General features: G+C 45.0%; 3 protein-coding genes across 6 annotated transcripts in view; 2 read left to right on the forward strand and 1 right to left on the reverse strand.

Annotated features, from left to right (window-relative positions):
* Positions 1-12,631, reverse strand: part of TAOK1 (TAO kinase 1) — a 72,103-nt gene extending 59,472 nt beyond the window's left edge. For 2 of the 3 annotated variants that reach the window (XM_030472265.1, XM_030472263.1), the window contains exon 1: positions 12,144-12,631. The gene's annotated coding sequence lies outside the window, so the exon portion shown is untranslated. The remainder of the gene's footprint in view (positions 1-12,143) is intronic. The other variant, XM_030472264.1, reaches the window with a different exon arrangement.
* Positions 11,346-12,743, forward strand: LOC115602132 (basic proline-rich protein-like). The gene is made up of 2 exons (XM_030472918.1): positions 11,346-11,362; positions 11,798-12,743. Exons 1-2 carry the CDS (start codon positions 11,346-11,348, stop codon positions 12,741-12,743), a joined length of 963 nt encoding a protein of 320 aa, XP_030328778.1.
* Positions 12,744-13,033: 290 nt separating this feature from the next.
* Positions 13,034-23,986, forward strand: part of NUFIP2 (nuclear FMR1 interacting protein 2) — a 42,194-nt gene continuing 31,241 nt past the window's right edge. The window contains exons 1-2 of one of the 2 annotated variants that reach the window (XM_032919701.1): positions 13,034-13,290; positions 13,605-13,696. The gene's annotated coding sequence lies outside the window, so the exon portion shown is untranslated. Of the gene's footprint in view, positions 13,291-13,499; positions 13,697-23,986 lie in introns of those variants that run through there. The other variant, XM_032919702.1, reaches the window with a different exon arrangement.

The raw sequence follows: 23,986 nt of genomic DNA on the forward strand, positions 1-23,986 counted from the left end.
ACCCAAGCTACAAAGAGCAACCAAGAAGTAATTAAGGTTCCTGAACACAACGGAGCAAGGAATATCAGCTCCAGTGTCGCTCAATGCCCAGAAGTTGTTACTACATCTGGACAGCTTCTCAGAGACCACCAGTCTATCTTCCCACAACCAATACTCAGTTTATAGCTTCCAAACACCTAAAACTACCTCACTGCAGATTATTTTGCAAAGTCATTTTGAATGAGGGAATAGCTAAAGCTTCAGCCTGAAAAAGAATAAACCTGTCCATATTTACATGAACCATATTGCTCAGTAAAGCTAACAAGCTGCATGAAAGCCAGTTGCTGCTAAGCCACAAAAGGGCTTCCATAAAGGAGGAAGAACTCGGATACAATCAAATTCCACAGGCTTGAACAAAAATGAGCCTGGTTCTATCAGCCCTGCAGTTGGTTTTGGCTACTCCCCTGGCCATGGCCAGGGCCCAACAGTAATCTTGGTGGAAGGCTGGTGTTAGTACTGCCATGGTACTTATACAAACATCTGAAGTAGATGGGATAGTTCTCTGGTAGAAACCAATGCAACCATGACAAGAAGTGTCAGTGCTGCTTTAAGTATCTCCAAAATGGTAAAAACCAAAGAAAGGCTGCTAATAAAAATGATCCCTGAAACAAGGAGGACTTGGGTGTTTACAAAATGCCCCTATATCTGCATCTGGCACATCATATACATCACATCCTCCAGCAAGGCAGGAAGAAGTTATTTTTGAGAACCTGATAGTAAGAACTGAAAAGAACTAACTGCTTCTCCCACTCTCTTTTTTTCTCTATGAAGCTAATTCCTGTTGTATAAAGTCAGCTTGAAAGCTCCTTTCAAAGCGAAAGGGGGAGGGAGGAGAGGGAGAATCAGATCTGCTTGTTTTTTCCATTTGACATTCAGGTCTCGTCCCCCCGGTTTTGTTTTCCTGGAGGACGCGGCGGCGGCGCAGACCTCGCGGAATGATGACATCACATCCACCAAAAAACCCAAACCCAGACAGGAGGGATCGGCTCACCCTCGGAGCAGAGCTCAGGACAGCAGTTCTGCTGCTGGCTGTTACCTCTGAGACAACTCAAAGCTCAACGTGCCATGGGGTAAAAGAATATTCCCTTCAGAGCCCATCAAAATGGGGAAGACGACACAGGCCTCATGCTTTACAGGTGAAGGAGAATCGAGTTAAAAGGTGTTTAGTTACGGAGATATTTTGAACACTACATTGTTTGATGCTTATTTATGCCTGGTTTATTACAGGTTTTGAGTTATACAGGCAAGTGGCTTTTACTATGATAAAACAAAGCATAGTATGTTTAAGTCACTGGAAACTGCTCTCATAGAATGAGAATCACAGAGTGGTTTGGGTTGGAAGGGACCTTAAAGCTCATCCAGTTCCAACTCCCTGCCACAGGCAGGGACACCTTCCACTAGAGCAGGTTGCTCCAAGCCCCTGTGTCCAGCCTGGCCTTGAACACTGCCAGGGATGGGGCAGCCACAGCTTCTCTGGGCACCCTGTGCCAGCGCCTCAGCACCCTCACAGGGAAGAGCTTCTGCCTAAGAGCTCATCTCAATCTCCCCTCTGGCAGGTTAGAGCCATTCCCCTTGCCCTGTCCCTACAGGCCCTTGTCAAAAGTCCCTCTCACTTTAAGGCTTTACAAAGTTATTCCTTCCATATGAGGTAAGCATCCCAAGAAGCATCTTTCCTGCAGAGGAAGTACACACACTGCACCAGCAGGGACAGAGGAGCTGCTGGATGTGTACGCATGCAGAAGGTAGCACCTGCAGAGGGAAGGAACACGCCTCTTGCACTGAAGAGGCATTCATACCTTGTCTGTATTTATTAGAACTCAGGAGAGGCCCGTGCCAGGACACGTGCACTGACTGCTCCACGTCACGAGGAGATTCATCCTTCATGTAATACCTGAACTCAACACTTCGACATGACTTGCAAGCTCAGAAATAACAGGTCTTAAGTGAGAAATACCTGCAAAATCTTGGAAGCAAATCTCCAAGATGCTTCTTGACACCAAACTTGATGGTATATGACCATTTTCCTTGCTCCTAACAATTTATGACTTAATTTTACACAGCAACAATAAAAAACCAGCAATAAAGGGAGAATTATAGAAGGGAATTAAATACCCAGTGGTCACATGGATTATTTGGTACCTCTTTGCTGTGATTTTTTTGGTAATTAAATATGAAATTAAGAAGATTGCCATTTCCACCTTATGCACAAGCTAATCAGTATCAGCAGCCCGCTCAATTCAGACTGAATACTAATAATTTCTCAAAGCAGCAAAACACAGCTTTGCTCTCAACTTAGGGACAACGCTCCAACAATAACATCAACCAACCAGGTCCCATTTGCAGAGTTTATCCAGAGAAAGATTTTTAAGAGACCCCATCTTACAGGATCTCACACTTCCCCTGAACTTTTAAGTCCTGTTCTTACTGTTCATCATCTACCTTGAGGAATTCTGGCATGACAGATGTCTGATTTTGGTTTAAATGTAATTACAGATTTCAGTGAAGCAGATGAAGTTTTTTACAGAGCTGGACTTTAAGACTTCAAAGAGTAAAATGGTAAGACACTGGAACAGGGTACCCAAACACCTCAATCTCCTGTCCTGGCGATTGAAGAGGAAGAAAAGGAGACATTAAGGAAGCATCAAAAGGAGGTGGTAACTCCACTCAGAGAAGGGATTTTACTCCTAGGTTTGCAGTGTGATCTGTTCTATTGACCAGCCCAGCAGAGCGTGCTGAGTCCTGTTGGGTTACCTCTGGAGACTCGTCAGGACAGACGGACAGTGACCATCTCTATAATTTTCTGTTTACATATTTACAGAACGTATTTTAGTGGTGAGACCGAATGTGTCATGTCCTTAGAAATGCTAATCACAGGCATGAAATCACATCTAGAAAACCCCTAAATCAGCAGGTGCTCGATGCCTCCTAGCCAGAACATAAGCAGACAAGTAGAATCACAACTCACACCATACTCTCCTTCCACTCATTCTGCTCCGTACCACTCATGCTAGTCCCTATCATCCTTGTTTCCCCAACACCTATGTAAATGGGTAGGTAGATTTTGCAATGTGCATGATAAACAGGTATGAACTATTTAAAACCAGCACAGGTAGCATTAGTTCCAAAGCTGAAAGCATATCGTGGAGAAAACTTGCTCAATTTCATACTCCATGACTGTGACAACATTGAACAGAAATACCTCAGAAAACCAAGGTCCCAAAATATTGAGCACGTCCACACTGGCACTCAGATTTCAAGGTTTGAATGTTTTTTGGGTTATTCTAGTTTTAAAATAATAAGAGTGAAGCAACAAAATCCTTAGTTTTATTATTCCAAATAAGCCCCAGCAATTTTCCTGCATAGGTATGCTTTAAATGAATACCAACACTGCAAACCTCTCTGCAGAGACAGCTGAAGTAGAATCGAGAACAGATGAAAGTTACTTGTGATGAGCTGAGCAATGGCTCACTCTGCAGTGCTTAAAAAGTCCTGATGCTACAGGGGCCCAAAGCTCTTCTTCCTTCCAGGTGAGAACACTCGCAGGTTTCTACAGAAAAGATCTGCATTACACAATAACTTGACCCTTATGAAGAGGTGAGATTCAGCAGTAGCAGGGTCTGCACAAACAGGATAACAGGATACACTCTGCCTCCAAAGAGCTCCATAAAAATGTCCAGACGAACCCCAAGTCTTGCAATTATATATGCATAAGACTATTTACTTAGGTGAGAACTGCTCAGTTATCCCTGTGTGTGACTGACTCCCAAAATGAAAAGACTGTTGTTCATGAAGTTCAGGGACCGACCCCCAATGCATTAAAGGCCCTTGTCAGATTTATTTAAAACCAAAAACCAGCAACAAGCACATCATAGTAACAAAGAATATCACAGATGTCAAGATTTAGCCAGTCATTAATGAACAGCATCAAACTGCCATTATGAGAAGAAAAATCCACATAGTGCTCATATGATGAAACAAAAAACCCCACCTCCCTGCATTATTAGGAGGTCAGGGCCAGACTTTCAGGAAGAGATCTGGGACACTGGCACAGCACAGCCTCCACAGCACCTTCTACACTGCTGCTTCTACTTTACAACCTGAGGGTACTGCAGTCCTGTGGCCAGATGTTAACTGGGGACCGAGGAGAGAAATTCTTCTACCTCTGCCATCACTTGTGCTGGACAAATCACTCCTCTGCCTGTACTTCAGCATCATCTCCACCTTATAAGTGTGAAAAATATATATGCATTCATCATCCATTTAAAATACTTTGAGATTTATGGATGAAATTCAGAACTGGGAATTACTATTATTATCCTGCCAACTCAGAGAAAAGTACAAAAACATCACATAGGTAAGATAATCTGTGTTATAGCTTACTTAGATTTCTATTTGTGTACTAATATTTCATTTCTCATCATACTAATGATAGCTATTTCTATTTAAACATAAAAATATTTGTAATACCTACAAGCAGCATAGTGATTATACCAGTTTATAGCCACTACAGTAATTAGTTTGCAGTACCAGGGTGTGCAATGGGAAGACTACTCAAATAAGGATCAAACACCCTGGTGCTGGACCAGCCACTGTGGGAAGACCCTGGAGCCCCAGGTGCTGGCCTGCCTGCAGCCACCCACAACCACCAACTCCTGCAACAGGGGAAAATACAAGATACTTAAAATAATGTGTGAATTCATCTTTTCAAGAGGGAGGAGCTATTTAAGAAAATGCACCTACCATTAAAGTATTTTGGAACAGGACTTTTCAATAAACTAGTAAAGAATTCTTTAAATGTTCTTTATGGTTTTGTGACTTATTACGAGCCAGTGCAGGTAAATCACATTCTTTGTAAGTAAACTATTTTCATGTTAGTCTAGTATCCAAAGTGCTCTGCTTGTTATTGTCAAATCAGGAACAAATCTTTTGCCCAGTCTTGTTTTCACAAACAAATTTAGAACATCAGTACTGCAACGAAATCAAAGGTAATGGGGAGGATGAGAACTTGCTGCTTCTGGAACATTTTATTTTGGATTAGAAGCACAGATATTGACCTCTTCTTAAGCACAGGTTATTGTTAAGAGTTTGCAACCCCGCACTCTGTCCTCCCAGCCAGCAAGAGTGAAATTTGGAAGACTCTGGTCAGTTTGGGACTGCTGTGTAGGTTGATCTGGTAAGAATATAGCCAACTTCTGAGCCAGCAGCTCACGGCAACATCTTCTGAGAGTGGGAGAAGGAGGTATCTCCAGTGATAACCATGCAACCAACTGAACTCACACCAAGCATCCTGATGAAGCACTCCTCCTCCCCCTCCATGGGCACGCACTCCTGCTTGGAAGGCTCTGGGGACCCGACGTGGCTTTGGGGATGGAGATGCTCTAGAATTCCTTCACCCATGTACTGTGTCAAATGAAGGGAAAAAATAATCCTCCATCCTCCACAAAGGACAGATGATCAGCCTTCGGATGGGTTCGCCTGCATTCTTGCTGCAAAACGGGCAGGTCCCAGCAAGAATTAACAGGAGGTTCTACCACACACCTCCAGCCAGAGACTAACCTAGTTTTAAATACTTCAAAGCATGGGTTAGAGGGGGTTTTGTGTGTAAAGGGAAGAAGGAAAATTAAGCCAAAAACCCAGGTAAGAGTTCAGGGTTTGCCTATATGGCAATTAACCTTAATAAAAATGGAGCTTGGCATTCTTAGCAAGGCCCTGCATCTGAAACATATCATTATTTCCTTCCCAACTTTGATATGCACTTCTAGAAGCCAACATGAAACTTTGTCAAGGCCTAAGTTACCCTCTTTTTTAATTAAAATTGCAAACCTTCCCAGAAACCTCAGTCTAGGAGCTTGCCCGTGTACTAGGATGTACTGAGCAAGTAGAAAGTGGGGTTTTGTACCAGTTCAGCTGATGCCAGGGAAAATCGTATCACTGCAACAGAGTTAGTCTTTATGGATGGTGAAACTGCATTCCTACAGTTAGTCTGCTACATAATTCCCAAGACAAGACTTCGATATGCAAAGAGTAATAAAAAAGCCCAAGGAGGTGTGGGAGGGTGGTGGATTTAAAGGTGGATTTAAAGAAGATCACGTGCTATGCCTAGATCCTGTGCTCTGACCCTTGAAGAAGATGACAGCTCACCTAGGGGTACGCAGCCGAACCATACATAAATAGATTTCAAAACCAGGGTTTAACTAGTTTGCTATGTAGGCCAAGAAACAGTTCTGGAACACATTTAACACAGTTTAATCGCATCAAATCATGGCTGGCCCAGAACTGATTTTAACAACTGTCAAGTGCTCCTTGGAAGAGGCAAAGCCAAAAAGCGAAGATCATGGTGTACAGCGTACAAAGAACCCGGAGACAACCCAAACATGCAGAGCAGCAGCAGCAGCAAAGCACATTCAAATCCCATGATCTTTATTCAGATTGGGTTACAAGGAAGTGGGAACTGGGAGGAGCTAATCCTAGTGACAACTGCAAGGCAGAACTAAAGAAGAAACATGTTGTGCTGCCACCGGGACGCAGCTTGAGAAATCCCAATATCTGATGGGGAAAGTTGCTGCACTACTTACTGTACACCCGTGGCCTATTTGAGAAACAGTGTTAGCAAAAATAACCTCTTTTCTCATCTCCTCAGCTAGGGCAGGGAGTGACAGTCACCAATTAAAAGGGGACTGAAGTGGGAAATAAGAATTGCACATTAAGAAGGGGGAGGGAGGCAAAAATAACAAATATGTGCAACCCCACATGAGATTCTTTCCAAGAAATCCCAACACAACAATTCTCTGGGAACAGGCTCCTGGGTCTGTTATTGCCTTTGAGTATATCAGGGAAGAGGAAGGATTGCTGGATGCTTGGAAAACAGACTGAACACATGGATGGGGAACAAGCCAAAAACTGTTACAAGAAATGTTCCCTACACTTTCAACAGACTTGCATTCGCATATTCCACTTTCCCATGCTCCTGCATCCCAAAGCTTTCCCCACCTTACAAAATCAGCCAGATCAGAATGAACTGAAGCTGAACCAGCAAAGAGAGGGACTGCTCCTAAAGGATCTAGCCCCTCAAAAACTGTGTCTGCTGATGCTCAGTGAATGGCAGCAGACTAAAGAGAAGAAAAGGGGGTTTGAAGTTTAGCTGAACTAAGTGAAAGGCTGAAAGCAACTTTATTCATAATTAAGAAGTCGGGTATAACACACATTGGCTTTTGATCTGAAAGCTATAAGCAAGAATTTGAGATTAATATTGGACATCAAAACTTACTTTTCCAACATGGCCTGACATAACTGACACGCAGCAAAAGCTTCCAACTAAATTCACAGGCACCACGCACCCACATCCCGATAGAAGGCTGCCCTCTAAACACGTTACACTTGATGAGCGTAGGAGAAAACTGTTTTTATAAAATTACATCTCACTCTAAAGAAAATATTTGCATGGCTGTAGCCAGGAGTGTAATAAGGGTCAGTGGAAGATCACAGGCACAGAAAACGGCAGAGCCTGCCAGCTTCAGAGTGCTGTGATTTTTACTTCTTTCCTCAGGACCTAAGTTTTCCCCAAACCAAAACATTTGTAGCCTTTTCCATTCTAAGGACAATATTCAATATGTAAATCTCATGCTGTCACCCCATCCTGACCCCAAGAGAAAATCAAAACTGTATCTAGCCAAGCAACACAACAGGCAAAACTATTAGCTACTGTCCACTCGGATTAAGCAGCCATCATCATCGCTGTAACTCATGTTGGACTGTCCTCATCATACCCCTAAGAGAAGGGAAAACTCATTTCTAAGCTACAATGTAGGTGTGTAACTAACTCTGCAGATCTGGACTCAGGAAGCTCCACACTTAAACTGGAGAAACTTTTCTGTTTAGACAAAACTTGTTGCTGCTGTGGCCATTTCATGCTGTGTTTATAGTGGCTACCTTGCCTTTTCTTCTGGCAAAGAAACCAGGACTTAGCAGGATGTAAAGAATAGTAATAGTCAAGAGTAACAATGCCTTAAATTTCTGACAAAGTATTAAAAGTTCTCAATGGTTTCCCTTTGGTAATTAAAAAAATACTGTCATTCCAGTGATCACCAAATATTCGTTTAAAAACTGCTTTAAGAAACCACGTCTGGAGCACCCATTGTGCTGTCTGATGTCCATTGTGTTTCTAAGGGCCTTCAGAAAGTATTCCTGCCTCCATGTTTTGTACTGTAAATGAGCACTTAGACAAGGAGGAGGGAACACAGCATCTAAAAGCCAACTGTGCTTTCAAACAGCTCTCCAACCCTTCCTCCCATGTTGGGCCACACTTTCCCCTCAGACACTTTGCACTTCACCTCTGATTTCATGTTTTTATATTTTAAGTTCTGCTTTCCCTGGAAGGACTCTGCTTCACAGCTCTGCACAGCTGAGCTCCCTCTGGAACTTCACATGAGGGGATTAGTGGTTTTCTGACCCTCCATCCATTGGATTTTTTTTTTCCAGTCTCTTCTCCACAAAAAAATCTATGTATGATGAACAACTCCTCAGCATGTTAAAGAACAATAAAACAAAAAGAATCCTGAAATCTACCTACTACAGGTTTAGGAAAAAGTGCCACCAACCACGTCTGTCTCTATACATTTCTCTCTGAACAAGCTGTGGTTCCATGGCAGAATAAACTGATCTAAATTGGGTTGTCTGTACCTTCACCAAACCGTGCACCGAGCATTTTCAGATCACCAAACTGACACAAAAGTCCTTGCATTTCTCCTTAGGTTAGCTTTCTGCTGGTGTGGCTCAGTGCAGGATCAAAGACCAGAGCCAGCGGAATGACATAAGTGGAAAGGTAGGTGGAGGATGGCACCACACACCTAAATCAACTTCTAGAGTAACAGGAACTCACCAGAGAGCATGAGGCTGCACAGCCCAGGGTGTCATCCTGTGTCACGCTGGTCAAGAATGAGCAGTTTGTGGAGAAGAGTAAGGCACATCCAAGGGTTATAAGAAAAGGACAACTATCAGTCTCAGAAGATATTAAATCATCCCTCTGTACTGCTATAGGCAAGCTTGTCTCAAACACTGTTTACTGAGGGAGGACATCTGTGCTCCCCCTACCTGAAACCCTGCTGTCAGACCCAGGATAACTCTAATTCAGAGATGATTCAAGTCCAGAGTTGAAGTTAAACTCTTCAGGTTCACAAAGAGAAATAAAACAAAAAACCTTCACACTAGATAGCATACTAGAACAGAAAAATGTAATGGACACCCATAATCCTTGTAATTCAGAAGACAAGAGCCCAGGTCACCACTGGTAATACCAAAGATTTTCTGTAGTTTCTAGTACACACTTCAACATAACAATACATTGTTTACCTGATTTTAATATGAACAGAAACACAACAGAAAATACTTCTAAGATAGGATCTCAGTGATTATGCAAGTGTTCTCCAAAATACATTGAGAATAGAACAAGACAAGTGGTATTTATCATAGCTTCTTACCACTTCTGGACCACAGAGAGCCAGAACAACTCTGAACATTTTCTTATTTGACAAAACATCCATACTGTCAACTAAACTTATGTGAGGAACATTTTGCAAATGACTGTAGTATCTATTAAGTTAGATCAGAAGTACATGCTTGCAGAAGAGAGGGAAGAGAGAGACAACAGCAATAGTCCATCCATCTGTCTTAGAGAATTAGCACCTGAAAATGAAGCACCTGGAAACCACCTAATGTTCCTGTTGAGCGTGGAAGGGTTGTGTCCAAGTGGATCTCACTACTGCAGAGTCAGCTACCTACAACATCTTTAAAACAAATCTCTGAATTCACTGCCATATCTATTGTTCTCTACAAAACATCCTCATTACAGGAAATCCACTACTAGGATACATCTGAAGATGTAATTATTAGTGTGATATTTGCTTCTCTTCTAATGTGTCCCACCAAGCATAAAAACTGAGGCTAACAACTCATTAAAAAATATGTTATTCCAGTGACAAAAACTGATGAATTATAATGGACAGGCAAAGATGAACACTGCACACATGGAAATGGCATTTAGATGGAGGCAAGCATTTAAAAATCTCCAGCCTTACAGCAGAATTTAACAGAAGGACATATGACAGATAACTTTTTCCAATAGCCTAACTTGAGGCCTAAGTTACCTTATCTGTACCTAATTTTAATGCCAACATCTGGTCCTCTATACGCAGCACTTAATTTCAGTCTAGTTAAAAAGAAAAAAAAATCAAACTATCCAAGGAGTTTTTACTTCAGGCAATGGTGTTCCAAGAGGATTAAATTTAATTTAAGCTGTTGTATCAGAATCACTTTCTCTTCAGTGAGACATTCTTAACAGAGGAGAAAAAACATTCTCTCAAGTTCAAAGGACAAATTAAGGTTCAAGTTTATCAATGTATTTCAGTCTACAGATAAAAGGAAGAGGAGTCCTAAAAATGGCAAACATACCAGCCAGAACTAGGCCAATGCTGTGGAGAATCTAATATGAAGGCTCAAACCAGTCGTTGATTAGGTTTGCCCTTGGACTTAAGTAGCAAAAACTATGACACGCTTGCTATGAACAGGCACAAAGGCAAGGAGCAGGAAGGCTCAAAGTAATTTCAAGAAAAATGGATCCAAAATCCTATTTATTGCAACAGAAGTTGTTATTCTGGAATCCTGAAACATGAAACCAAACCTTCCCTAGTGTCAAAACATAACAGTTTTCCACCATGTTTTCACTATTATGATGTGCTATCTACTAAAGCTATTTTTCAGACACTGAAGATCCAACAATACCATTCCACAATATAAATATATATATAATGCTAGGGGTGGTATTTTGGGACCGTTTGAAGCATTCCAAGCCGATAACCTTTATCCAAATACATAAAACAAGAGCCATGTCAAACGCACTATAAATAGCATTAATAGTAAGGAATCAATAACATCCAAACCTTTAGGTAACATCTTATTAATCCGCCCTTGGCATGCGTGGACACACTGCTGTAAGGGCTCTCAAAATGCGATAGTCAAAGGTGAAGGACACAATTTGTTCAACTAGTTAATGCAACTGCTATTTAACCAACTCAGCCACTAAAATGCCACCTAATGAAATACTCCATGCCATGATAAGCAGCAGAGACAAGGCATGATCAACATGAAGCGTTTTTTCCGGAGAAAATAAATTCAAGTCCTCCAGGCTAATACCGTTCTGTCATTTTTTTCCTGAGGCACGTAAAGATCTACACTTGACAACAACCATTTTAATCCCTGGTTCTCCCCCCCCCCCATTTCTTGTACCGCGCCCAACACAATGGTACAACTGCATGTTCCAGGCGCCCAGGTATTGCCTTTATATTTATTTCTGCTTCCACAGTGACAAAGGTGAACTCTAATGCTCCAAAGATGCTTTGCAGCAAAGCAAGGGGAACGATATTCCCAAAGCCATACCCACACGCGGGTTGCAGAAATCTAGCCTCCATGAGATGTTTTAATCTGACAAATTAAAATGGTTGGGAAACGCTATTTGGCTAACGGAATCGGCCGCCACATGCAATGCTAAGGGGAAGCAAGAAAAGGTCTTTAAAATAGGTCACTTTCATCCAAATCCCACACCAGCACCGAACAAAATGGTATATACACGGAAAACTCACCGCTTGGGGAGGAGCGAGGGCTAGGGATCTCGGGGGAAGGAGGAAAAAAAAAAGGGGGGGGGGGGGAAGGCAGGAATCCGCCGGTCTCCCAGGGACCCCCCAACCCCTCGGGGGCTCCACCGAAGCCCACCGGAGCCATGCAGACAAAAAGGACGGAGGCGCAGGGCACGCCTGGCCCGTGGGGCCGACAGCCCAGCCCCGGCCCCAGCCCCAAGGCCTGTGGCGGCCCCTGACAGCGGGGAACACCCCACCGGCGGCGGCCGCCCCTCCGAGGGAAGCGCCATTTCGCCTCCCGCTCCCCCGCCGGTGCTCGGCCCCGAGTCCTGCGGCACTGCCGCAGAGCGCGGCGGGGGAGGCGCCGGCCCCACCGGGCCCCCCCCTTCCCCTCCACCTCAACCGTCCTCCCTCAGCCCTCCCGGGGGCGCCGCCGACCCGCCCCGGCCGAGCCCCCCGCCGCGATGCCCGCCTTACCCTCCGCCGCAGCCGGGCTGGGAGCGCCGGTCGGCCCCCCGCGGAGGAGGAGGAGGAGGAGGAGCGGGGCAAGGGGCGGCGGCCCCGCGGGGGGAGGCGCCCCCGGAGGGGCGTCGGGCCCGGCCCCCGCGGGTGCCCGGGCGCGGCGGGCACAAAGGCGGCGGGGCACGGCACCTAAGATGGCAGGGCAGGCGCGGCGGAGCAGCCCAGCCGCCGCCACCACCAACCACCACGGCCGCCGCCGCCGCCTGGGCCCCGCTTCGCCGAACCGCGGCCAGGCCGCGCCGCGGGGGCACGGCGTGCGGGAGGGCGGGCGGCGCCGGCCGTGCCTGCCGCGGCGGAGCGGGTCCCTTCGGCCGGGCCGGGCCGCGGCGGGATAACCGCCTGCCTGCTCTGCCGCCTCCCCTCAGCGCCAACCGGGCTCCGGCTGCTCCGTCGCCGCCGCTCCGCGCTGCCCGCAGCCAGCGGCCCCCGCCCGCCCCTCTCGCGAGACTTCGCCGCCCTCTTCCCCCCCCACCATCCGCGGACGCGCGGGAGGGGCGGGGGGCGGCGGTTGTGGGGAGGAGGATGAGGAGGGGCGGGGCCGAGGGGCAGTTATGAGGGGCTGGAGGTAGCGGGGGGCAGTTGTGAGGGGTGGCGGGAGCGGGGGGCAGTTGTGAGGGGTGGCGGGAGCGGGGGGCAGTTGTGAGGGGTGGCGGGAGTAGGGACAGTTGTGAGGGGCTGTTTGTGGGGAGGGTCAGGGCAGTTATGGTGAGGGGTCACTGAGGGAATGGAGGGGGACTGAGGGGAGTTTGAGGGAGCCCCATATGGAAACCCAGAGAGGTGATAGGGGCCTGAGGGAGAAGTTCGGGGGGGTGTGTGCTGCTGAGGTGACAGGGGAATGGGGAAACTGAGGAAAGGCATGAGGAAGCTCCGCTGGGTGCTTTGGGGAGGAGCAGAGAGAAGGAGGGCTTAGGGATGGGGCAGGTGGGGCCTGGACATGGGTGAGGAGATGGAGAAGGAGGGCAGTTGGGAGCCTATTGGGGACAGCTGTGTCAGAGGAGGGTGGGCTTGGGGCAGGCGAGCTAGGGGTGAGGATATCCGGCTGAGTGGAGCTGCTTCACTGGCCGGGAGCAGCTCAGCTACAGGCGATAATCCCAGGAAGGTGGTAGGTGTCTGCTTGTGCTGACTCTTGTGCAACTGGCCTGGCCAAGCGGGTGTGTTTGTGACTGTCTGCTCTTGGCTGAACTGTGTCCTGTGCATGGCCAGAAGAGTTAAAAATAATAATAGAGGTCTCACAGGCTGAGCACAGGGCCCCCTGAGCTGTAGTCTTGTCTCTCAGTGGTGGGTTTTGAACTTGGTAGGTCGCTGAGCCTTTGTGTGCTTTGGTATCTCTATCTATGAACTAGAGATAACAGTTGGCTTCATGCAGGGATTAATTATCGCATCTTGTAGTTACGTATCTGTTTGTTTTTACTGTAGATTACAGCTGGAGGAATGCTGAACAGTCCACCTCTCCTTGTCATGGTGTTTAAGTGCGTTGTGCTCTTACCTGAACGGAGGAAATCACTGAGGTCAGTCTCCCCTGTGTTTATAGTTGCTTTCCCTTTCAGAAGTATGGGGGCAAGGAATCATCAAAATAACAATTTGCACTGATATCCTGGTAATAAATTCGTAGAAACAGTTACATAAGTCACACAGTTTGTGAAAGGTGTGTTTGTAGGGTTTGCTTCCGCTTTTAAATTTGGGATTACATCTGAGGGGAAAACGTTCTCAGTTATAAAGTACCCTGCAAATATTCACGGTTTTGAAGAGTCTCCAGTATGAAAAAGTACAACTCTGTAAATCCAGAATTACTGCTGAAATAAAACAAGCAAAATTTCCTTCCTGTTTTTCCCTAAACTAACAGGTGTTTTGTGCCATAAGAAGGTTTTGTAAAGCAAGCATTGAGGACGATGCTGGATACTATTGATGTAAACTTTGTGTTTGCCTCTAGACAAGCAGAGCTATTGGGGACTGTTTAACCAGGGATGGGGGAATCCTGAGGGAAGATGAGAACAGAGGTTGCCTGTAATAATTGTGGACCACATCTTCAGAGTTTTGCAAACTTCTCACATAGTGGTCTGATACTTTGCCTTTTCAAATCCCAATGGGAAAAGTAAGATAAGTGCGGATCACTTCAAACATATGTTGTTGTAAGTTATTGGGGAAAGGCAAACTAAAGGTTTATCTGATTATCTCAACCTTGAAGTTGGCAGCTATGACAGGAAACTTGGTTTCATTCATCTGCCAAAGATATTTGTAGCATATCGTTTGACAAGTTAAAAGGCATTTTTGTAATGGTACAAAAATAAAACCCTCCACTTTCTGAAACTACAGATTCTGCCTTTCTAAAATAATATGGGTTTGGAGGCACGCTTTGGGGGAAATTAAGGACAAACTTGAAAGGTAAATATTTGTATTTTCAAATGTTAGAACAATAGTGTTTGACCCGAATCTGCCCAGCATGGCCTATCAGTATAAATTTGTTCTTGTACTTGTTTTGCAAAAGAGTGGGTATCATTTGCTCTTGCAATGGGAGAACTAAATGGAGCAGTAAGAGGGAATGATCCGCCCATGGGGGTCATAAGGTGGAATGGAGAATCAGGTTCTTTTGAATCTTCATCTTGTACTTCTTCCCGCAGACAAATTGCCTTTAAAGCTCATGAATGATGAGAGTAAAAGCTTCAGGTGGTGAGGTCTGTGGAGTTAACCCAGCAAACACCGACAGAGGCTGGGCCTCAGCTTCTTCTGTTACACATATAGAAAGGCAATGATAGCTCTAGGTAAAAATCCTCAGCATCAGTAATGGTGGCTGCAGAAAAATGTGAATAATGCTTTACCATTAACTATCAAGTATTTTACTTAAAATACTAGATTTGCATTTGATCCTTATTCAGTGATAGCTCCAAAAATAAGAAGAAATTCTGAAAGAACAGCCAAATATGAAAACTATGATGTTTATTGTCACCAGCTAAGCTAAACAGGCACTTTTAGTGTGCTTTTCTAGTCCTGTGCTATTCAGCATGCTCTTGCTGCCTTCTCAGATGATCACAGTAGGCATCTAGAAAGTTAGTTTAGCTTAGTTTGCTGATTTCCTGATGCAAATTTAGTTAATTTAAAGAACTAAACAGGTTTATGTATGTCTGCATTGGGATTTGCACCCATCTGCCTATCCAATAGCTATACCCAAAGTTAATTCCATCGGAAGGAGGTGCCAGAACATCAATAAATACCAACTGCAAATTGCCTAGCGGTTCAGCTGCCAGGCAGGACTGGTTTCAACACAGCATTCCCAATGTGCTGCCACAGAGCTGGTCCTGGGGTAGACCCACACGCCATTCCAGCATAGACAGGACCTTTAAGAGTGTGCATCAGCACTCCATAATATTGTAGGAGAGGAAGTAGAGAACAATACTATGTCCAACGGAAACTGTGGCAAGAATTTATTCAAGGCACATTGTAATTACGCCAGCTGGGAATTTGGCCAGGACATTGGGGTTAACACCCCTACTTCTTTAGAAGTGTCATAGTTTATTTTTTGTAATGACTTTAAGTGATGAGGAGCTTGGCTTTCTGTCTCAGCAGAATGACAACACCTTTAGCAGTATAAACTACTTACAGCAACGCAAAGGTGTTGGTTCAGAGGTAACTCGGAGCAGTGATGGTGCCTAGTACAGTAATCATTGCTTTGTAAATACTTTAGTAGATAAGAAAGATAAGAGTGTGATTAAGGCGGAGTTTCAGCTGCTGTAATCACAGTCCTACCTTCCTTAGCCTCCAGTCCACATGTTGCTTTACTCTGACCCTTTTGAAGTGACCAATTGTAGCTTTTAAAATAAATTGTAGAACTTGAACTAATGAAATTTGGTTATTAATTGTGATAGCAGTTATGAATTGCAGTTGCCAATGCTTTTGGTTTAGGCAATTTGACATCATACATGCAGAATGTAATTTAGCCAAATTAGGGTTCTTTTTTAATTCTTTGTTGGCAATGAGATCTTTAGAATGTGCCCTTTTTATGTCTTACGTACTGAGTTAGAAACTAACTTTCAGCTCCTTCTCTCTTCAAGAGAAGATAAGCACTCGTGTTTTAGTGTGTGACTAGTTGTGAAACGCATAAGCAAGGAATTGTTTTGCTTTTACTACCTCATGAAACCTGCAGTTTGGGCCATTATTATGGGTTAGGAGGTGATACAGGAAAAACATGTTCTAGAGAAAGGCTGGTCAAAATAAACGAGGTAGAGTCTTCCAGATGGTTGTAATCTGGTTTTGTATCAATGAGGTAAACTTCTGTACCTTCACCGGGATGAAGTTACCACGTCAGACAGCATCCCTCTGATGGGTTGTTATGCTGTAATGACAAAAATGAAGCAATACTGATGTTATTACATAACTGCTTTTGTATTATAGCACAATAATGATACTTCACTCTTCTCTCTTGTCTTTTATTAGATAAACAAATGTGTTCCTTGCTCTGCACTTATGACTGTCCCATGAGTCAAGGGAGTGGTTTTATCTATTAAGAAATGGGGAAACAGTGGCACAAGAAGCAGCACTTGCCAAGGTCATATGGGAAGTCAGTGTCAGAGGCATAAAGAGAATCTCAGCTTTCTGACTGTCCCACTCTACCCTCTGGGCAACCAGACCAAAGTGGAAAAGTGGCTTGCAGTGTGACTCAACAGCTTTTCCTTCCTCAGCAAGTGCCATGCTGGGCAATTACAAATAAATGCCAGTAGGTCATTTCCACCTGAGTCAATCAGGTTTCCAAGGGACTCTAGGTAGGCATGTCTTCTGTTGGTGAGGGCGTCTTGATGGATCTTTGCAATGGTTTTGCTTTGCAATGGTTTCAGAACTTGAAAAAGAACGCTTTTTCTGGTCAGATGTACATTTCCCCTGATTACTTTCAGGGTCTTTTGTAATATATGTTGCTCAGGGACACCCCGGAATTCTTTCTATCTTTCTCTGCAACAGAATAACAAAAAGCTTATTAAACTGTCCTTTTTTAGGTGCCTTTTTTTGTATATAGTGTATAACATAAATGCCAAATGCACTGATGCTAGGAAGTACTTCCAGAATATCAGTACAACGTATTGTGACTGACACAGCACAAGATGCAATGCACTTTGGTAGATCAGATGCTTAAAGATAAGTGTGGTGCTGGGGTGCCTCTTAAACACAGTCATAGACAACAATGTTCTTGGCTCCCTTTTAACAGCAAAATCAGAACATGTTTGTCCAAAAAACATTTTTCCAGGCCATGACAACTAAGTATAAGGAGGATCAGTTCAGGTATCTCGGGTCTTTCCCTCAAAACAGGGCTGAAGAGGGTTTTACTCTGGAGTTGGTTCAAAATGGCTGGACTGTGCAGCAAGGATCGGTACTGTGGAACCCTTGAATTGAAGAGCAACTGATGGAAAGAAGCAGGACAGGAAAGGCTTGTGTCTTGGCTCTGGCCCTTGGATGGATGGATAAGAAGAAGCCTTTGGCAGAGAAGGGTGAAAGGTGACTAATAATGTGAAACTGGGAGGAAATTCATTATAGTTATGCAATCTCTAGGTGGCTTGCTTTCTCTGAGAGACACCTTTTGTTAGTTGTCCTTCTGGCATTTGCTGCTCACACTGTCTTCTGAATAGAAGTCTTAAACAATTATTTCTCTGCTTGACTTAGGAAGCTTGTTATAGCTCCCTAACAATGAAAATACAGCAGCACCTTATTTCTTTTTTCTCCCTCTACAGAACTTTTTGAATTTACTTTGTCTCTTCCCTTTCTTATTGGTTCTTTTTCTGGCCGTCCAGTACTTTAGCCAAAATGAAGAAACTTTTTCCACTGTCATGCACTCGGTCCCCATATCTCACTTGTTCCATGGTTTTGTGTGTCACACCTCCAAACCCTTCATGGACAAGACCTACTGAACTTTGCTGTGGTGGTTCAGGATGTCGCTGTCGTCTGGTCTAGTCCTTCTCCACAGGTTTCTCCCCTGTAGCAGAGCCAGCAGTAGAGAGTTCCTGTGCCTGACTCTGCTGGTTTATGGTAGATGTCTTAGCTCAGTCCAAGCCTAACGGTGCTGTTACTACACTGGCCTTTGTGCTAGAGTGGCTGGTGCTGAGCCTGGCACAGGGATGTAGCCTCTAGAATAGCGATTTGCTAGAGGAGATGATTTAAACTGCTGGAGCAAGAGTTGGTGGAACTCTTCTGAGAACCCTCAGATTCCTTATTAACATGGTGGCTTTTCCAGTGACCTCCAATGTACAGCTCTACTGCTGACCCCATCGGGATCTTGATCTTCCATTTTACAGGTAAAACGACACAGTTTGCGTTGTTGCCAGGAGCTGGTTCTTATTATAATCCATAAAACAGTTATGAAAATGTGGCCTTGCTCTTCAGCAATTCTGCTGTCACCTATCTCTGAGCCATTGTGTTCCATTCTTGAATAGACCAGAAGAAGAGTTAGGCTGCATACAGATTAACAAATCTGTTGCTAGTATCTCTGGCTACTGCAGCATGACTCACCCATCAGTGCTTGTCAGCGTCTGGTGTGACCTCATTGAAAGCTTCATCTCCTATGTGAAGGCAGGTGGGAATCCTAAATAGGTGGAGAATGAAGTTCTGAGACTGTGATGATGCATACATCCTGAACATCCCCCTAGAAACCAAATGTGCCCTCACCAGGAATATTCTTACAGATTTCTGAGCATCTTTTAGTAAGTCTTCCTTTCCCATGCTTCTATTAAAAAACACCTGTAACTATTCAAGACAGCCAAGGAAGTAAGTGCTTAAGAGGGAATGGGAGAGGCTGGGGAGGAGATAACTCTGTTCTTTGCAAGGGCGAGAAGGAGCTTATGGTTCCTTTTTATTTATCACACCTTCTAGAGGCTTTTGCTCCATTTTTCTTATGTATGTAGGACTTCTGGTAGGCTGGTTGAGGGAGACAGGTGAGAAAACAGCAAGAGGGGCTATAATAAAGGGAGCGGGTGAGTGAATTGGGTTGTGGTACCTTTCATGTGTAGCTTGGATATGTAGTATGATGATGAGACAAAAAGTGGGAGGCAACAGGAGTTTAGAAATCAGATGGTTCGCTTCAGCTTGTGCCTGCTGAGTAAACATGAAGTTGTGCTCAGTGCCTCTACCCCCTTCCCATGCGCTGTTACATACTAGCAGATACTAGCAATGCTGTTCAGCCTAAACTGAGCAAGCTGCTGGCATTTTCATTGCAGAACCCACATCCAGTAACAGACACACTCTCGCCTGCTACAGAGGGAACTTTTAGCCTCTATAAGCACAAGACCAGCATCGGCCTGCAGGTACCTGCTGCCACTTGAAGGCCAGGCTGATAGTGAAATCCCTGGCCACTGGTCTGGTTGCTGTCTTTGGGATACAGAAATCATCTACAAAAAACTGGGAGAGACATTCCTGTAAGTTGTCTGTGCCAGCCTGGCAGTTTTATCCATAAGCAGCAATGGGTTGCTGCCTCTTGGCTTCCCAAACCCACTGTCCTCAAAGCTGCTGCTCCTCTCTGGCTCCAGTGAGCAAGCCAGAGCCTGGCACCCTGTGAGAGAGCAAGAACCTTGCAGAAGATCTCTACTTCAGTGGATCACTATGCAATCTCCTAATCGCTGTGACAGCAGCTTCTTATGTAGCACTTAACTAGAAAAGTAAAGAGTGTCTGGTATGGTGGGCCAGAAAGACACCGTGCTTTAAAGGTGTGTTGTCCTGGTGACACTAAGGGATCATCTGTAGGGTTTTCTGAAGACTTGGAACATGGATTTTATTTTAGGGGGTAAAGATCCTGTTCTGAGCAGATTCATTTCATGTTCTGGTCCTTCATTAAGGAAGGCACAGAAATTACAGAGTCGAGGCATACCTGTGATTTGTAAGGAGGAAATAGTCCACCCTACGCCTTTCATCCATGATTCCTCACCAGGAAGATCAGCCAGATACTATCTGCTTTGCTGTTTTGTGAATGTGGGGTGAAGTAAGTTGATGGCTCTGCTCAGTTTCTAGTACAAAGACGTGCACAAAATACGGCTAGTTCTAGAAATGAATGTGTCTCTGCTGTTCTTTGCACAGAGGCCAAGGCCTGAATGATGTTTTGAGACCGAGCAGGCCTTGCCTGGATGATCTGATGGATATGCAGCATGATATACTGGTGGGCAAGAGATGGAAGTTCCGTAGCAGTGCTGTCCGTGCTGCAGTCAGCTGTGGGTATGTTGGGTTAACTGACTGATCCAGTATTTGAAATCCTATTGCTTGATTTACATCTTGATTTTTAGTATCTTGGCAGTCTTTTCTTTCACGTGCTAAAGCATACCTCGGGTTTTAGTAGAATCCTGCTCTTACATCAACCTCAACCCTCCTTGCTGCTCCCTGTATTCAGCTGGAAATGGACAGACACCATTTGTGACGGCCTGAATATCCTGAGTCACTGATTACCAGCTGGCATGTGTGCTGCAGTTTTCGTTTCTCCCTTTACGACTGCACTCCCTAGAGGAGGCTCGGAACAATTGCAGTTGTCAGCGAACGCGTATGATGTGCACTTCCCTGGATCCACACAATTGGTTGGCGACCTCTGACTACGTCTATGGGGTGAGCTGCCTGTGATTTGTTGCTGTACGGCTGGTGTTTCCAACCAGAAAATAGAGCAGGTGTAGGCATATTTAAAAACGCATTTTCTTTACGTTTACTGGTAAAATCTCTGCATTGTGGAGATGGCGATAGGATGTTTTCATTAAATAATTGCTGGAGACAAGTAATGATTCCAGTCATGCTCTCACAGTAAGATAAATTGGGGGAAATGGATGAAATCTAAGTATCTGGAAGGTGATGAAAGGTAGAAGTAGTTAACTCCTCCCACTGGCAAAGCTTTGCTAGCAGGAGCATGGGTTTACCATGCAGGAGCTGATGGGTTTTGTGTCCCTTCTGTCAGATGTGTTTGTTACCCTGCTTCCCCAGCACCCCAAAACAGGGCTGGGCAGGGAAAGAATGCAACATGTTGCTATGTTATTTCATCTCACCAAAATGTCTGCACTATGGAATGTTTGGCCGCTGGGCTTCTCTTGGGGAAGCTGAAACACAGAACACTTCGTTGAGCTTCTTGACCCAACAGGTCTTGACACATTGCTGCAGACACTGCTCTGTGTCTGAGCTGGACTGCAGCACTTCCATTCTGTCCTGCTAAAATAACATATTAAACAATACTCTTCAGTCCATGCCATTTCCACCTATTGACTAAAAAGTTACATTCTTCCTAAGCTAGTTTTAATTTCCATGTCATAAAATATTAGTTAATGGTCAGCTGATTTCATTGGCGTGAGGATTGCGATGTATATAACTCAGATTAATGCTTGCCTGGGATCAGATGAGATAGATGAGATAAAACAGCTCCTTCCGCTGAAATACCCAGTGAAATACAGTGATGCTCTGTAAATCAACTCTTTGTTTGCAACAGGTTGCCAGTGTTTGCCTGGGATGGTCCATCCTGTTATAGCAGGTGCTGGTCCTGCTTGGAGGAGATACGTGGGTTGTGCTGACTCACAAAAACAGGCGCAAGTTGCGTCAGCGGAGTAAGGAGTGGCTCACCTTAGGAGCAGGATGTAGGTTTTGGTGTGAGAACTCTGGAAAAAGAACCTTTAGAGGAAAGTGGAGGGGGGTGGAATACATGAGATAGGCTTTGGCTTGATGAAATTCTGGTTCCTCTTGCTGCGTGAGGGGCTTGTCCCAAACAAGATAGGTGCACGACTGTTAGTACTACTCACTGTCTGAAGTGTCTTGGGAAGATGTGCACTATAGCTGAAGACAGCAGTATTTCTAAGAGGAAATACTACAAAGAGTAGTCCTGAGAGGAGTTTTCTCAGGCTGACAACTGTTAAAAAACTTGCATACACAGTTACTCCCTTGTTCCTCCCTTATAGATCTGACTCATCCACCCCTGTCCTAAACACAGCAGTTGCAGTATTTTCCTTTCTCTCATCTACTTCATATTTCATATCCTTCAAACTTCCTTTTGTATCTATGGGCTTAATTCTGTTAAATCCAGTTGCTTTGCCTTCTGCTCTGCCTGTGCTTTGCACCTGCTACATAGCCCCAGCAAACTTGGCAACCAACCCTCAGGCACTCTAGAGAAAACAATTGTCTAGACCAGGCACCTTCTGCCTGATGCCCTGGATGTACCCCAGAGCTCCCAGGCAGTAGTCTGTATGCAGAACAACATGTTGCTATGCAAATGGTTCCTTTCTGCTCTTCCTTCTACCTCCACAGGGTTACATGCACCCAACTTGTCAGCAGGCACTGGCCTAATGTTTATTACAAAGGAAGATGGATAAAATCTTGTCCAGTGTCTTTGTGGATTCATAATTGCACCTTTCCCCTCCTAGGGAGTGAGGTAAATGGGAGTGAGGGAGCCCACAGAATAAGCAGCACCTTCTGCAGACCTAGAAGCAGTGCAGGTTAAAGGACAGCAGTGCAAAGGGCTTACAGAGCCTCTGGGGTCCGGCAGAATTCAGGAGGATGTGTTGCTCTTCTAAACTGATGAGGAATCGAGTCTTGGTGTAAAGAGTCCTACAGCACAGGAAGGGCAGAGAAGCCTTGGTATGAAGTCACAAGACGTTCTCATTCACAGTTAAAGCCCCTGTTCCCAAGGCAAACACGGAGCCTGTCAGCATCTTGCAGCTTCCAGTACAGAGATGTGACCAAAATAGCTCCACAACTTTACAACATGGCTAAAAATAGCTTACAGGTCAGCTTTTTTTCTTAAAGGTAGTGGTGACATCAATGGGAGAGCACTTTTGCTGCTGTTCCGTGCAGGTAGAACTGGGCAAACAAAGGAGAAACAGCAGCAGTCTAATTATCTAAGCAGCCTTGAGGAGAGAGAGGTGGTAAGGGGTGGGGAAGGACTAAGGAGGTACAGCAAGAGATGGACAAAAGCATGAAAGGCCTAGGCAGATCCTTTGCCACTGACCAAGTTAGTGTGCACAGACAGCTTCTCTCTGGGGTTTTATTGCCATGATGTTTAAGAGGCATTAACTGCCCATTTGGGTCTCATTGTGGCCTGTGTCAGGATGTGTCACTGGACTGAGCAGCCACCAGCAGCATGTTCCTTGCTCCTCGTTTCCAGACAGTGAGCACAGCCCATGACATCACCTCTGGCCAGGAGCAGATTGGAGGCCATGGCCATGGCAATGTCAAGTGTGTTTTGTTGTAGCTATTCAACCAGAGAGTTGATGTTTTACAGTGCAGTTGGTATGTGGAGAAATCTGGATGGCCTTCATTCTAGGGGGGGTTCAGTGTCTGGTTTTGGGCTCTTATGGGGTTGAAGTGTCTGTTGTTATAAAGCATTACAATTTACCAAAGCTTCTCACCATGATCCTCAGATTTTTAAGTGTCTGTTGTGCATCCTAAGTCTGGCCATGGAGATAAATCTGAGCCAAGTTTGGAAGTGAAGTGCCTGATCTGAAACGTTATGGGAATCTAATGTAGGTTAGGAGGGGTTTGCCATGCCTGCAGCCGCCTGCGTGCTGAGGTAAGTGCTGCAGCAGGCTGTGCTAGCGAGAATTGCCTTTGCGCTGCAGGTTTCATGCCCACTGATTTTTATGGTGCTGAAAGAGAGGAAGGAGGTGACAAAATAGTGAAAAATTGAGGCCAGGTCATTGCTGTCAGATGAGGACAGAGTCCTCCAGCCAGTCAGATGTGACAGAACACACTTGCTGATGCTGCTACCAGGAAGCTTGAGAGAAATGTGACTGAATGATTGCAGTGCGCATGTGCCTTTGGAGAAAGGAGGCTATCTCTGAGCTCTTGCAGTGCTTTCTCTGCCCAGCAACATCGGT

Source organism: Strigops habroptila, assembly GCF_004027225.2.
Source record: "Strigops habroptila isolate Jane chromosome 13 unlocalized genomic scaffold, bStrHab1.2.pri S16, whole genome shotgun sequence".
NCBI classification, from domain to species: Eukaryota; Metazoa; Chordata; class Aves; order Psittaciformes; family Psittacidae; genus Strigops; species Strigops habroptila.